Source organism: Taudactylus pleione, unplaced genomic scaffold (genome assembly GCF_031769625.1).
Source record: "Taudactylus pleione unplaced genomic scaffold, aTauple2 ptg000041l, whole genome shotgun sequence".
In the NCBI taxonomy this organism is placed as follows: Eukaryota; Metazoa; Chordata; class Amphibia; order Anura; family Myobatrachidae; genus Taudactylus; species Taudactylus pleione.
In genome coordinates, this window is record NW_028284443.1 from 71012407 (window position 1) to 71029103 (window position 16697).

The 16697-nt window shown below is 44.8% G+C and overlaps 1 protein-coding gene across 2 annotated transcripts in view; it reads left to right on the forward strand.

Moving 5' to 3' along the window:
- The window catches only part of COMMD6 (COMM domain containing 6), a 37345-nt gene that overhangs the window by 15615 nt on the left and 5033 nt on the right, over nt 1-16697 (forward strand). For both annotated transcript variants that reach the window (XM_088459331.1, XM_088459330.1), the window contains one exon: nt 5351-5503. In XM_088459331.1, the coding sequence (XP_088315457.1) occupies nt 5351-5503 (153 nt within the window). The remainder of the gene's footprint in view (nt 1-5350; nt 5504-16697) is intronic.

The window sequence follows — 16697 nt, forward strand, 5'->3', positions numbered from 1 at the left end:
AGTATATGTAACCACTATACAACAGGAAAAGGATATTCATGGATCCAAATAAATCAATCAACACACCTGTTATTAGCGTGTATATTACGTTCCATCCAGATGGAGAACTGATATTCAAATATATGGCAGAATTAAATTATCTACTTAGTCGATGACCCAACATATTATGGGTATTTCATCAATGTCAAATATGTTAATAAACTGCACTTCCTCGGTGTTAAGTAAGAATACACTTCAATAGAGCATGTGGTGGACCAGCTCTTACGCCAATAAGGCGTATTAGCTGGTCCACCACATGCTCTATTGAAGTGTATTCTTATTTGCTCTGCAACCAATTTAATAGTGAAACTATGAGATATTAAGTGTGGCAACATGAGTTGCAAATGATATAGTAGACTGAGAGCATTAAACCGTGAACAACTACCTTACTCATAGGCAGCTCTGTGTGATGGAGTTTGAATTACACACTGAACAGTCCCTGACTGACATATACAATGATTACTGATATTCTATCACTAGATGGCAGTATATAAATAATCACTATCTGTTGTACCTACATATCATAAGGTGGAAAACATGGCTGCACCACTTGCATAGATACTGTTTGAGGATTTTTTAATCCTAGTTGAATGTTAATTGTTACACTATGAGAGGATACATTCTGCTACTTCAATTCTGAATAAACATAATATCAACCATAATTATTGTTACACTAAGGTTACAACATTTAATTATCTGACATGATGAAATAAAGCTTTGTGGATTGTAGAAGATTAATTCTATAATTGATGTGACTCATCTTTAACATCATATTGGCTATTGATCAATGGTAACAGTTTTAAATAATACTGTTACTATCCATTTCTAATAGGCTAGTCTTGGAGTACCATATACCAGGAAGATGTAATAACAATATTACGCAGTAATTGGAATATACTATAATATTACTGAATCCGTATCATTAAGTGATTATTTAGTTAACACCGAGGAAGTGCAATTTATTAACCTATTTTACATTGATGAAATATCTATAATATAATATGTTGGGTCATCGGCTAAGTAGATAATTTAATTGTGCCATGTATTTGAATATCAGTTCTCCATCTGCATAGAATGTATTATACACGCCAATAACAGGCGTATTAATTGATTTGTTTGGATCCATGAATATCCTTGTATAGTGGTTACATATGAACAAACATTGAACAACATCTACGACAAGGTAATAACAATATCATTCCTTACCAGTAGTTTGTGTGTTGTACATTTATGAATGTATTGCAAAAATGTATCAGAAACTTCTATTAATGATCTCACTCCATGGAATCATCTCTAAGACTACTACATCCTTTACTCTCCCTGCAGCTCATCCTTCTGTACATATTGCTGCCTCATTACTTTCCTCTTCTCTTACAAACACATATGAGCTTTTAACTTATCTAAACACATTGACAATAACAACCACAATCTCTCGCCATAACAAACATTCAGACAAATCCAACAAATATATTTATATCTCGCTCCTGTTGCTTCTATTAGCTGGTGACATATCTCCAAATCCAGGACCAACCCACATGCCACACCCACAACGAACTATAAATCCAGCTAACCTCATAAACATTGCGTGCCTCCCTTCACCATCCAAGTCACTAAAATGTGCCTTATGGAATGCACGCTCTGTCTGCAACAAACTAACATCCATCCATGACCTCTTTATTTCAACTAACCTCAACCTTCTGGCAATAACAGAAACATGGCTTACACAATCAGACACTGTCTCCCCTGCTGCACTTTCACATGGTAACCTACACTTCTCACACACATCCAGGCCTAGTAATTGTAAAGGAGGTGGGGTAGGAATATTACTCTCCCAATCTTTCACATTCACAGTTCTCCCACAGGTACCTTCACTCACATTTACATCATTTGAAGTACATTCTATCAGGACTTTCACCCCTTTCTCTCTGCGAGTTGCTGTTATCTATCGCCCGCCTGGGCCACCGCAACAATTTCTGGAACATTTTTCAGCCTGGCTCCCTCACTTCCTATCCATCTCCACCATCATTATGGGTGATTTCAATATCCCCATTGACAGTCCACAATCTCCTCATGCCTCCAAACTACTCTCTCTAACCGCCTCTCTTGGCCTCTCCCAATGGACTGACTCCTCTACTCATAAGGAGGGCCACTGCCTTGATCTTGTATTTACCAGATTATGCTCAGTTTCTGATTTCACTAATGCTCCTTTCCCTCTCTCAGATCACAATCTTATCACCTGCACACTTTCCTCCATTACATCAACCTCAATATCCGTGAAATCAACCAAACCTCCTAAAACCCGCAGAAATATTAATGTGATTAACTTTCAACAACTATCTACCTCTCTACAACAACGACTCTCACCAATTTCTGCACTCACTTCTCCTGAGACTGCTGCATCACACCTAAACCAGATTCTAGTAAAAGCCCTCGATGAAGTAGCTCCAGCTACCCATCACACTCCGCGTAGACTCAGACGTCAACCGTGGCATTCTAACTTAATAAGGCATCTACAAAAACTCTCACGTAAAGTAGAACGTCAGTGGCGAAAGTCTCGCACTCCAAGTGACTTCCTCACATATAAGTCTATCTACAACTCTTATCGTACTGCTCTGGACACTGCCAAGCAAATATATTTCCAATCTCTTATCTCTGCTCAAGCCTCTAACCCCAAGCGACTTTTTAATACATTTAAACTGCTTCTTACCCCTCCCTCACCCAAGCCACCTGCTACTATCTGTGCACAAGATCTTGCTTCCTATTTCAAGGACAAGATTGATAATATCCGAAATGAAATGTTATTCTCTTCCTCAGCTATTGACCTACTCAATTCCCTACCTGAACCCTCTGGCACATTCTCTTCATTTGACCCCACAAATGAAGATGAAGTATCTACACTCTTCTCATCCTCCTACTCTATTACCTCTCCTCTAGATCCTACACCCTCACAAATTAGTAAAGCTCTGTCTCCTGTGCTCATCCCAACCCTAACTAAAATCTGTAATCTCTCTCTTTCTACTGGCATCTTTCCATCACTGTTCAAGCATGCAGTGATTACTCCCATTCTGAAAAAACTAAATTCTGACCCTAACACTCTCTCTCTAATTACCGTCCTATCTCCCAGCTCCCATGCCCCTCCAAGCTACTGGAGAGACTTGTCTACACCCGCCTCACACACTTTCATAACACCCACAACTTATTGGACCCACTTCAGTCTGGCTTCCGTTCCCAGCACTCCACAGAGACAGCACTGACTAAGGTAGTAAATGATTTGGTCACTGCCAAGGCTAAAGGCCATTACTCACTTCTAATTCTTCTAGATCTCTCTGCTGCTTTTGACACTGTTGACCACTCTCTTCTCGTACAAACATTACAATCCCTAGGTCTTAAGAACACAGCCCTTTCTTGGTTCTCTTCCTACCTATCTGATCGCTCTTTTTCTGTTCGTTTTTCTGATTCTGCCTCCTCTTCGCTACCTCTATCAGTTGGAGTACCGCAAGGCTCTGTCTTAGGTCCTTTGCTATTCTCAATCTATACCACCTCTCTTGGCAAACTAATCCGCTCTTTTGGATTTCAGTACCATCTGTATGCGGATGATACTCAAATCTACCTATCCTCTCCAGATTTATCACCATCTGTATTGGTCCGTGTCACTGAATGTATTTCTGCCATTTCATCTTGGATGTCATCTCGCTACCTGAAACTTAATATTTCTAAAACAGAATTAATTATATTTCCACCGGCCAATAACAGTTACCAATCTGATCTCTTTATCACTGTTGATAACTCAACAATCCACCCCACCCCACAAGCTCGCTGCCTTGGTGTCATCCTTGATTCTGAACTGTCCTTTGTTCCCCACATTCAATCTGTCTCAAAATCATGTTACATACATCTAAAAAACATATACAAAATTCGACCATATCTCACACAAGACACTGCAAAAACTGTAATCCATGCACTCATTATTGCAATAGTCAATGCGGGAAATATTCTCCTTACTGGTCTTCCCAAAAACAGGCTATCACCATTACAATCCATTATGAATGCAGCTGCAAGGCTTATCTTCCTTGCCAAACGTTCATCGTCTGCTGCCCCGCTCTGTCAGTCCCTCCATTGGTTGCCGGTTTTCTACCGTATTCAATACAAAATACTGTTACTTACACATAAGGCCATTAACCGAATTACACCAACATACATCTCTTCACTCATCTCAAAATATCTCCCAACCCGACCTCTCCGCTCAGCACAAGATCTGCGTCTCTCATCCCCGCGCATTACTTGCTCCCATTTACGGTTACAGGACTTTCTTCGGGCTGCACCCACTCTATGGAATGCCTTACCACACACAATAAGACTTACCTCTACTCTTCAATCCTTCAAGCGTTCCCTGAAAACTCACCTCTTCAGACAAGCTTATCAGATTCCAGAACCGACCACATAACCTTCATAGCTTCCATGTCTTATCACATCCCCTCTCACAGTCCACACATAACCTCACATATTGTCTTTCTTTCACATACTCCTGACATTTTGCCGACATTCCTGTGTGACTGGATCATGCAGCCCACCAAGAAACTCTGCATTCTGGCCGGACCAAATTGCAATATATAGCACCTATCCTTGTGTATCAATGCCTATTTCCCTATAGATTGTAAGCTTGCAAGCAGGGCCCTCTTACCTCTATGTCTGTCTGTTATTACCCTGTTTTGTTCTATCAATGTTTCCAATTGTAAAGCGCAACGGAATATGCTGCGCTATATAAGAAACTGTTAATAAATAAATAAATACATATACTTGCATTAGCATATCACCTGCTATCTATAGATCCACACTATCTGGTTGCAGGACTGACAAATATTATAGGGGACTGAGTGGTGGACCTAGCTTTTTAATGTTCTTTGCGCATTTTCTTACTTTTTGCACTTGAGTTTGTTGATCTGTGTAATTATTTTAAGTGTGTACCCCATAATATGGGATAATTTTATAACAACAAGAATAAAAGTTATCTTTTATCTTAGAATAAAAAACATTTTTTTTTTCCTATGTGCGCCCATTGAATACAACCTCTAGTTCTCACTATTTTGTTCTTTAGCATATGAGGTTAACAATAATTGAAAGCCAAGTCCTGTTACCTTGACAACGTCAAATACTCGTGTTTGTTTTTTATATGTAAAATCATAATAATAGACATTTTGGGCACACCTGTTATTAACCCCTATCCTACTGTATGCATGTGTTCCCTATATGACTTCATAATTATTGAGAGAGCCTGTCACTGTAATTTTAATTATTTATTTATTTTGCACAGCTTGTTGATTTTCAGTGGAAAATTGGAATGGCGGTCAGTTCAGACAGCTGCAGGTCCCTAAACCATCCTTATGTCACTGTGGCAATGAAGTTAGCAGACTATTCTGGACAGGTCAGAAGCAAGGTGTTTGAAATGACTATTCCAGAGTTTCAGGTTTGTATATGTTTTATTACGGTTTCTCTTAGCCTGAAACATCTGTTCAGTCAATGTGGCAATATCCGTATATTTCTAGGTGCATTGGCTGAAAACCATTTAGTATAGATCTGGTAATGTATACCACACACCCATCATTGTCTTTTTCAAGCATCACAAAGTGGCCGGTAAATAAGGGACAATCCAGATTACAAATATTTTTTTCTATTATATGGAAATCTGTACAAGGATTTGTCCAACACAAATTTCATTACTGCTATTCATACAGATTTGTGGCCATTTTATGAAAACTGTTCTACAGATGTAGAAAAGGAATTGGTACCCATAGCAGCCAACAGGTCATATGTAAATATGGGAAATATTGTAGAGCACAAAAAGTAGATGGAAGAATTACATGGGCCATTTTTGTAATGAAAACTTAAAAATATACAAACAATAACATTTGCGGTGTAAGGGCCTAATTCAGAGATTTACACTAATGCAATCGCAGCTGAGATCTCTCACTGACCGCAATTGCAAAAATATGCTAAGGTGTCCAAAGCCTTGTGTAAATCTCTGAATTAAGCCTCAAGTTTAGAGGGGTGAGGTATTCAATGAGCATCTCCAGGTGGTAATGCTTGGGACAAGGATAGTAGATTCTCTGAAATTGGAATAAGAGCTGTTATGAATAAGAATTGGTGGCTGATAATGTGAGAGAAGTATTATTGAATGCCTAAACAGATTTTTCATGTGGGTAACAAAGTACTCAAGGGTCCATCATCTAGTTATGGAGTCTGTGTATTTTGTCACAAAACAGATCTTATGAGAAAAAAATATATATATATTTTCTAAGTAGCTGCATGGGTGAGTGGCTTTCATGCTAGGCCACTTTTCCCCGATGTTTTTTGTTTTGCCTACACTTTTTCCTTGCGGCAAACATTCTGGCCCCGATTTTTTAGCTAATTCAGTTAATTCCCCTTTAATGTATGTTTTCCTGAGTGTTTTTTTGTTTTTTCCATCTCCCTTTTCTTTTCCTTTTTTTATAAATCCCTAGGAATCTAGATATGCTGTCATATAAGTTCTATTCAACAGAGAGGCCTTTTCTAACCCCAAATGGTTACATTTTACTCATTAAATACCCATGGTCTCAATTCCCCTAATAAGAGACGTTTAGCACTGGCTACTTTTCATAGGGAAAAGGCGAAAGTGGTGGCTCTTCAAGAGACACATTTCTCTTCATTGGCACCCCCGGTGATTAAAGATGCTAGATACCCAGTAACTTATTACGCTAACGGTCCTTTTAAGCGCAATGGAGTGGCTATTATGTTCCATTGCTCATTACGATTCCAATTATCCTGTAAGATTGCAGATAGAGATGGCAGATATCTGATATTAGTGGGAAAACTAGATGATAGAGAAATTACTTTAGTCTTCCTTTATGCTCCTAATACGAGACAAATTCCTTTTTTTAAAAAGATGTTAGAGGCTCTTCGTGGAGTCCAAAAGGGTAGTGTAGTGATCATGGGCGACTTCAACCTAGTACCAGATATTAAAGTAGACAAGTCAAATGTAGGGGGTACCCCTAGAACTTACACCGACTCATCCTCAACGCTGAGCAGTTTACTGAGAGAGTATGACGTGTGGCGAATTCACTCCCCAAGGGTGAGAGACATATATATATAATTATATTTTCTCACATGTTCATAATTCATATTCTCGGATAGACCTGATTCTTTTAGACAAATGGACTTTACAACACTAGACAGTCCAAAATTGTCCCTGTAGTTTGGTCTGACCACGTAGCTGTGACCTGTTCTTGGAATTGCGAGATTTCCCCCTAGACCATGGAGATTCCCGGAATATCTGCTACACACACCCAAAGCAGCCACTCCTCTATTGAATGCTTTCTCAGCATATAAGGCTACTAACTCCCCAGAGGACACATCTATAACTATTTACTGGTGTGCTCTAAAGGCAGTCCTTAGAGGAGTTGCTATTCAGACGGGTTCTAGACTCCGTAAGAAATACCTACAACAACAAACTGACTTGGAAACCCGCCTGACACAAGTAGACTCCTTAAATCGAGCTCGCCCATCGCGTCTCCTTAAAAGAGAGTTGGTGTCAATCAGAAACCATCTCCAAAAATTGTTTATGGAACATATGAAAAGCACCTTGTCTAAATTACAACAGAAATTTTATACATTAGGTAACAAAGCTGGCAAATTCTTAGCACGTAAATTACGCTTACGCCAAACGAGAAAAAGAATTAAAGGTATCACTACACCAGATGGACAGAGATTGCTTAATCCCTCGTCCATTGCTGAGGCATTTGCTAAATATTATGAAAAACTGTATATTTTACATAACGATTCTAACCCTCCTCAACCCACCAACAACCTTATTTCCTTGTTTTTGGAAAAGTTACATCTACCCAAATTGAAGGCAGACGAGCTGGAGTCCCTAAATGCACCTTGGTCAGAGAGTGAGATTGTTGATGTTATTAAGACCCTCCCTCTGGGTAAATCACCCGGCCCGGATGGATTTTCCAACTCCTTTTATAAACATTTTTCACTTGAGGTTGCCCCTATTCTCACTTCGCTTTATAACTTAGCCACTAAACAAGGATCCTTTCCAACTGAGATGTTGGAAGCATGGATAATCACTATCCCTAAGCCTGGGAAAGATCCCTCTTTCTGTCAAAATTACAGACCAATTGCCCTGCTTAACTCTGATGTGAAGATTTTTTCTAAAATAATTGCCAATCTCCTTTCCCCACTGGTCCCACAGCTAATACATCCTGACCAGGTGGGTTTTGTTAGGGGCCGCCAAGCCTCGGACAATACCCGTAGGGTCTTTAACCTAGCTGAATTGTTCGTTAAAAGAAAACGGGAAGCGCTTCTGCTTTCTTTGGACGCCGAAAAGGCGTTTGATCGCCTACATTGGGGATTTCTTACATCTACTCTAACTAAATTCGGATTTCAGGGAGCAATACTCTCGTCAATAACTGCTCTATGTAGTAACCCGACTGCCAAAGTCTTGAGCAATGGTTTTTTATAATCTCCATTTGTTATTTCAAACGGTACAAGACAGGGTTGCCCCCTCTCACCTTTGATGTATGTGTTAGCTATAGAGCCATTTGCCACTTCTATTCGAGCCATGCCATGTTTCCCAGGAATCACTGTAGCTTCCACGTCACACAAACTATGTTTATTTGCAGACGACGTTTTATTATTTATTACCAACCCAGAGACTTCTTTGCCGGTTTTGCATGAGGTTATAGATAAATACAGCAGGGCATCTCTATATAAATTAAACACTACCAAGACTGAGGCATTACCTTTCCATCTATCCAATAGGATGCTTGCACTTCTTCAAATTGAGTATAAATATCAGTGGAAGAAAGAATCCATTTTATACCTTGGTATACATATTCCAAATAATGTTACTAATATTGTTGGGATTCATTTCTACATCAGGGTCCATAGGATATCCACAGGATACCTTGGGGGTATAGGTGATGACGTCAGGCATCGGGAACCATAGAGTTAAGTTTTCAGCCTCCCAGGATGCACTAGGGTCCACTTCCTATACCCCGTCCCCGAGCCAAGGCATCTCAGTTTCGTTTGGTGCCTGGCCGGAGTCGGATGCACCTGTTAGAGGGGGGCTAAGAATAGCCCCTGAAGTTTCTTCAATGCAGCTGTGGTTGCACATCTGAAAGTACAGCATGGACAGTCAGTGCTGACGTCCATGCTGTCTTCCCTACATCCCCGCCGGTACCGATCCGGGGATGCTGGTAAGCATCTGGGGTCACAGCTAGCGGTGACCCCAGATGTTTGGGACCATGGCCGGATCCAAGGGGGCAGCAGGTAAGCAGCGGGGTCCCGCGGTGGGACCCTGCTGAAATATGGTCCAGAGTCCCCAGGCAGGGGGCTCCCTGGGGACTGGCTGCAGCGTGGAGCCAGGTACCTAACCTGCGCTTCCACTACCCCCCTGGGACAGCGGACCGCGGCTGAGCGGTAGCGCTGCGGCGTCCCAGGGGTTAATTGCATGCCAGGGGAGCGCGCCTTCCCTGTAGCACAGCCGGCGCCTCCCCCGCTGCACACAGCCCTCTCTGCACTGTGCTGACTGGCCCTGTGGAAGCACTCCTCCCCCAGGCCGGCCTCCTCTATGCTCCTCGGTGGCCATCTTTACAAGCGCATGGTGAACGCTGCTGGAAGCTTGGAAGCGGTGGCATCGCGGTCTGGGTCCCCTGGCATACCTCTCCTCCGTTTGGTTCAGGTCTGTGTATGCAGCGCTGTGTCCTATCAGGCTCTGTGTCTGCGTAGTTGATTATCAGCGCTGTTAGTGCAGGAATTGATTTTCTTTGCATTGTATGTAACTTCTGCTAGCGCTGCTGCCTGTACTTTCATTTTCTACTGTCAGCCTTTTCACTGTCCCTGATCTTTTTCTGCTAAAGCCCTTGCGGTGCGGTGATTGCAGGGTGGTCTCACACAATACTACGAGTATCAGTGAGAGGGGGTCACATACTTTTTTGTACTACGTGCAAGGTACCTATAGCGGAGGGGGAAGGTAGCGCGGAGGAGCTATGTCGGCAGTGTTATTTATTGGCGCGGCCAATTACTGTCACGGCCCCGGTACAGGAGCCGCCCTGGGCTTGTTTCGCCAAAGCGATTACAACCCTCGTGGGCCAGTTAGCTCCGCAGCCTGCGTTCTCGCAGATGGGTTTGTCCCAGCAGACGGTGGTGTCGTCACCCATGCAGGGTTTCCCGAGACAATTGATGGTACCGCTCAGTCTCCCTATTTCCCCTCCCCAAGTCTCTCAGGAGCCTACGTGGGTTAATTCTCTGACAAGTTCTGTACAGCACTTGTCGGACGTGTTACAAGGGGAGTCTGTGTTGAGGCCACATAAGCGGTCGGTGGCGTCTCTGTCCGCTCCTTATGAGGATGACGACGTGACGATTGATGATGGGGAGATTCTGGATCTTTCGGACAGGAACCTCTCCGTACTAAAGAGTCGGACGCTAGGTCCAAGGTTTATATTCCTGGACTTATTCGGGCAGTCCGCACAGCTTTAGTGATTGAGGATGAAAATCCTCCGGTGTCAAAATCTAAATATGCCTTTTTTAAGGATATTAAGGGTGACGCCACAGTGTTTCCTCTTTCGGGTCAGTTAGTAGACCATTTAGAGGAGGCGTGGAAACATCCTGGCAAACTGTATCAGCCTCAGAGGCGCTTGGCGGTGGCTTATCCATTTGCGGATAATTATTTTTCTAAGTGGGAATCCCCTCCACAGGTGGATTCTCATGTGACACGCCTAGTCCTCAGTGCCACATTGCCCATGCCCTCCATGTCTTCCTTGAAGGATGCTACGGACCGTAAGGTAGAGCTTTGCCTAAAGTCCGTTTATTCCCTTGCGGGGGGGGGGGGGGGGGGCAGCTAGGCCGGCTATGGCCATTTGTTGGGTAGCCAGAGCTATGGAGCGCTAGGCTGATAATTTGGAGTCGTCTTTCGATTCCGACTGTTCGGCTGAACAGACCGAGTTGATAGGCAATCTCCCGGACTTGGCCACTTATATCAATGAGGCGGCCTTGGATATCAGTACCCTGGCGTCTCGGATTTCTTCGGCGGCTGTCGCTGCTCGTCGCACCTTATGGTTGCAATCTTTCTTGGAAGGCGGACGCTGATTCCAAGAAGAGCTTGGAAGCTTTGCCTTTCAATGGAGAAGTCCTCTTTGGTCCGGATCTGGACAAAATCGTAGCCACGCTGGCGGCAGCCAAATCGGCATGTCCCGTCTGCTGCGGTTCCTTCCGGTTCAGGTACGTCGTGGAGTACCAGACGTCCGGCCCCTAAGCCCGATGACAAGCCTGCGTTCTGACGGTCCGGGCCTCCCTTTGGGGGATCCCAAAGTGGGAGGCCGTCTGCTGTAGTTCGCCCAGTGTTGGTCGGTTACACAACAGACACTTGGGTTCTCGAGGTGGTTTCTCAGAGGTACGCCCTCTCCTTTCGGCACAGGCCCCCGTCTCGATTCTTCACCACAGGTCTTCCATCAGACCGGAACAAAGCCGTGGAACTGCGGAAGGTTTTGCACACTATGCTCCAGGCTGGAGTTATAGTGCCTGTTCCATTCTCCCAGAGGGGCCAGGGTTTCTATTCCAATCTGTTTTTGGTGCAGAAACCCAATGGGTCGTATCGTCCAATCCTCAACCTCAAAGCACTCAACAAGTCTTTGCGGGTGCCGAGGTTTCGGATGGAGACCCTACGGTCCATCATTCTGGCGCTGGAACCTGGGGATTACATGGTGTCGTTGGACATACAGGACGCTTACCTGCATGTCCCTATTCTTTTACGCCATCAACAGTTCCTCAGGTTTGCATTCCGTAACGACCACTTTCAGTTCCGGGCGTTACCTTTTGGGCTGGCGACAGCACCACATGTATTCACCAAGGTGATGGCGGTCATGGCGGCTTCCCTGCGGCTGCAGGGAGTCCGCACATGTTACCGTACTTGGACGACCTTCTGTTGGTGGCAGGATCTCCAGAGCTCCTTCTACGCCACTTGGACCTGACCATTGCGGTACTGCAACGGCACGGCTGGTTGATAAACTGGCAGAAGTCCACCCTGATCCCGTCTCAGAGGATTCTGCACCTCGGAGCCTTATTGGACTCCGGTCAGCAAAGGATCTTTGTGACGGGGGGAAAAGATCTCTGCCTTGCAGTTGAGGGTGCGCAGTTGTCTGCAGAATCGCCATGTGTCTCTGTTACTGGGCTCCATGGTGTCGGTATTCGACATGGTGGAATATGCCCAGTTTCACTCCAGACCTCTGCAGCAATTGATCCTGTCCAAATGGAATGGACTGCCTCAGAGTCTAAAATCCCAGACGATGGTGCTCACTCCGGAGGTTCGCCTGTCCCTAGCCTGGTGGTTGCAGACGACCCATCTCAACAGGGGTCGTCCGTTCTGGGTGGCGAATTGGGTCCTGTTGACAACGGACGCCAGTCTGCGAGGCTGGGGAGCAGTCACTGGTCCACACTTGTTCCAGGGCAGGTGGACTCGGGCGGAAACAGAGCTTCCAATAAACATCTTGGAGCTCCGTGCGGTATTCAATGCTCTCCAGCAGGCACATCGGGTTCTCCAAGGTCACCCAGTGCAGGTCCAGTCGGACAACGCTACCACCGTGGCCTACATAAATCGGCAAGGAGGAACCCGAAGTCGGGCGGCTCTCGTAGAGGTGTCCCGAATCCTGGTTTGGGCGGAGTGCAATCTCCCGGCCATATCAGCAGTCTTCATCCCGGGAGTCCTAAACTGGGAGGCGGACTTTCTCAGTCGCCAGGATGTTCATCCGGGGGAATGGTCTCTGCATCAGGACGTCTTTCAACTTCTGGTGGACAGGTGGGGTCTTCCAGAGATCGACCTCATGGCGTCACGGCACAACTACAATTTACCTGTGTACGGGTCTCGCACAAGAGACGAAAAGGCTTTTCTGTTGGATGCTCTGTCCGTCCGGTGGACGTTCCGGTTTGCTTATCTGTTTCCTCCGTTTTCCCTTCTTCCACGGGTAATCCGGAAATTCAAACAGGAAGGAGGGACGCTCCTGTTGATGGCTCCCGCGTGGCCTCGGAGGCACTGGTTCTCAGACCTCCAGGGACTGTCCATGGACATTCTCCTGCGGTTGCCGATACGTCTGGACCTCCTGTCACAGGGTCCTTGTCTTCACCCGGACCTGACTCGGCTGTCTTTGACGGCGTGGCTGTTCAAACGGTCATGCTAAAGTCCAGGGGGTTTTCCAGCTCTGTAGTGCAAACAATGCTAAGGGCTCAGAAACCATCCTCTGCAAGAATATACCATCGTGTGTGGCATACGTTCTTCCAGTGGTGTCGGCCGAGAGGTTATGCTTCTCGGGAGTTCCGTCTGTCTAGAGTATTAGCTTTCCTACAGGCGGGACTGGACCATGGGCTTCGCCTTGCGTCTCTGAAGGTGCAGGTGTCTGCCTTGTCCGTCTGGTTCCATCGTAGGATTGCTGCAATCCCTGATGTGTGCACCTTTTATGCAAGGTGTTCTCAGAATTCAGCCACCTTTTGTTCCACCGGTGGCGCCTTGGGATTTAGCTGTGGTCCTGAGGGCTCTCCAGGGACCGCCGTTTGAACCACTGGGCTCAGTGGACCTCAAATGGCTGACAGCTGAAACTATTTTCCTTCTGGCCATTGCTTCGGCCAGACGGGTTTTTGACTTAGGGGCTCTCTACTGTAGACCCCCTTTTCTGATTTTTCATAGGAACAGAGCGGTGCTGCGCACTCGTCCTGGTTTCCTTCCTGAAGTTGTTTCCAGTTTTCACATCAACGAGGAAATCGTTGTGCCGGCTTTTAACTCACCTGATCTTTCAGTGGGTGAGGCCACTTTGGATGTTGTGCGGGCCTTAAGGATTTATGTTGACCGCACTTCTTCGTTTAGGAAGTCGGACGCTTTGTTTGTCCTCTATGGCTTCCGTAAAAAGGGTTGGCCTGCTTCAAAGCAGACTTTGGCAGGCTGGATTCGTATGGCCATTTCAGAAGCTTATCTTCATGAAGGCCTTCCGGTTCCTTCCTCTGTGAGGGCTCATTCCACTAGGTCTGTGGGTCCTTCGTGGGCTGCTCGACGTGGTGCCTCTGCAGTCCAGATCTGCAAGGCTGCCACATGGTCCTCAGTCCATACCTTTGTGAGGTATTACGCGTTTGACACCTTTGCCTCTCAGGATGCTTCCTTCGGGCGGCGGGTTCTCCTTTCAGCACAGGAGCGTCCCCACCCTTAAAGGATACTGCTTTGGGACATCCCCAAGCTATCCTGTGGATACCCTATGGACCCTGATGTAGAAAATAGAGATAACAAAGGTAAGTTCTTATCATATCTCCTATTTCTACGATGTCCATAGGGTACCACAGGACTCCCGCCCTGTCGCATCTGTGCTGCAGATGGGCTTTACTCTGGTCACCGGTTTTTCCGTCTCCCTCTGGTGAGAATGTGATTCTTGTGTGTGTCCAGATCTTTCTTCTCTCTCTTCCTTCTCCTCCTCCGGCCTATGGCTTGGTACGTAACTGAGATGCCTTGGGGGCGGGGTATAGGAGGGGGACCCTAGTGCATCCTGGGAGGACTGAAAGCTTCACTCTATGGTGCCCGATGCCTGACGTCATCACCTATACCCCCAAGGTATCCTGTGGAACGCTATGGACTTCGTAGAAATAGAGATAACAAAGGTAAGTTCTTACCATATCTCATATTTTTTCTCCTATTATATTACATGTTGCGGATCTTCTTAAATATTGGTTGAGTTTTGAAGTCTCCTGGCTGGGCAGATTGGCAGCTTTCAAAATGATGGTTCTACCCAAGCTAATGTATCTGTTACGCACAATTCCCTATTTGATACCACAGCGCTTTATAGCTCAAACACATAGACTTATTTTGCAGTATATATGGAGGGGTAAAACGCCACGAATTGCCTACAGCCGAATAACGCAGCATAGAAGCCGAGGCAGCTTAGAGGTCCCTGACCTCTTGGCATATCACCACGCATGTTTGGTAGCCCAGATCAGTGACTGGGCTCTGCCTGTCAGCTCAAAGCCTTGGGTCGATTTGGAAAGATCGCTGTTCCCGCATTTCCCCTTAACAGAACTGATTTGGACCCCTAAACAATTTCGCCCATCTTCACCAGACTCCCCTAAAACGATACTGGATTCTCTTGCCGAATGGGACTCTATTATAGGTGTCTCTCGATGTATGATTCTACCCACCTGTAATATCTCTCTTGGCCGTTTCTCGTTTAATTCCTGACTTGCGTATTTCAAATTGGCGCTCCAGAGGTATAAATACAATGGCCGAAGTATTGAGTAATAATTGTATATGTCCCTTTTCGTATTTACAAACTCAGTATAATCTTCCCTCAAGTGGAATTTTTTACTTATTTACGTATCGGTCATTGGGTCTCTGACGTGTTTCGAATCACGGGCTCTTTGGCTTTACCTCCCTCTACTATCTTAGCCAAAATATCATCAGGCAATGCTAGAGGAGCTATCAGATTTTGGTACTCCCTATATATAGAGGACAAGACCCTCACAAAATCTTCTGCACAACTACGGTGGGAAACAGATTTACAAATTGTATTCACTGTTCAACAATGGGAAGAAATATATCTAACAGCCCACAGGTTTTCTGGATGTTCTAATCATTTAGAGATGCAATTTTAGCTATTACATAGATTATATTTTACACCTGAAAAGCTTCACAAGATATGGCCCTCCCAATCAAAATTTTGTTGGCGGAACTGTTCGGAGCAGGGAGATATCTTTCATGTATTTTGGAACTGTCCAATCATCCGTAGCCTTTGGCATGAGGTATTTGTTTTAGCATATAAAGTTCTAAATACACAGGTTCAGGAGTCACCTTCTATAGCCCTTTTTTCATATATATCCTCCAGAGCTGCCCAACCCTGATAAGTACATTCTAGGTCATATATTGATTGCAGCTATAGCACAAAATACAATTTCTCACAGTGTATGCCGCGGACATCTGCGGCTGGCAGGCTGCCAGATAAAATGTCTGTCGGTCTGACAGACATTTTATCTGGCAGTGTATGCCCAGCATAAGTACCTCACTGCCTGTCCCATTATTTTTATTATGTTATATTATAATTTTGTCTGCGGTGTCTAATTCTGTTTTTATATGAGGTATTATGGATATGTTACATTTTTTTCTTTTTCAAATATATTGTAACCAAGATATCCATTATATTAACGGTATTGTCTGATTCCTCCTCCCATCCCTGTGTTTGTTTTTTGTTTTGTGTATCTTTTTTTTCTGTATTCCTCCCTTTCCATATTGTTATTGTAACTAAACTTTAATAAAAAGTATTGATGATAAAAAAAAAAAAGATCTTATGGAAAGTCCACCAATATGAAGTAAGTTAAAGGGGAATACACACTAGACTATAACAATATAGGCCCTCATTCAGAGCCATACGCTCTGAGCAGAGCGCACGCTCTGAATGAGGGCTGGCCTCCATTTTCATGGAGCGTCCTCCTGGACGCTCGTATAGCTGTGGGTCACAGCATGCATTGTGATGGTCGCGATGGTCGAGACCATCGCGACCATCGAAATTGCGAGCCGGAGCCTGCGGTTGAGGTTTTCAACCGCAAGCTCCGGAGTGATTTTGGCTCTATCAGAGCCAAAATCACTCCCACTGACATCA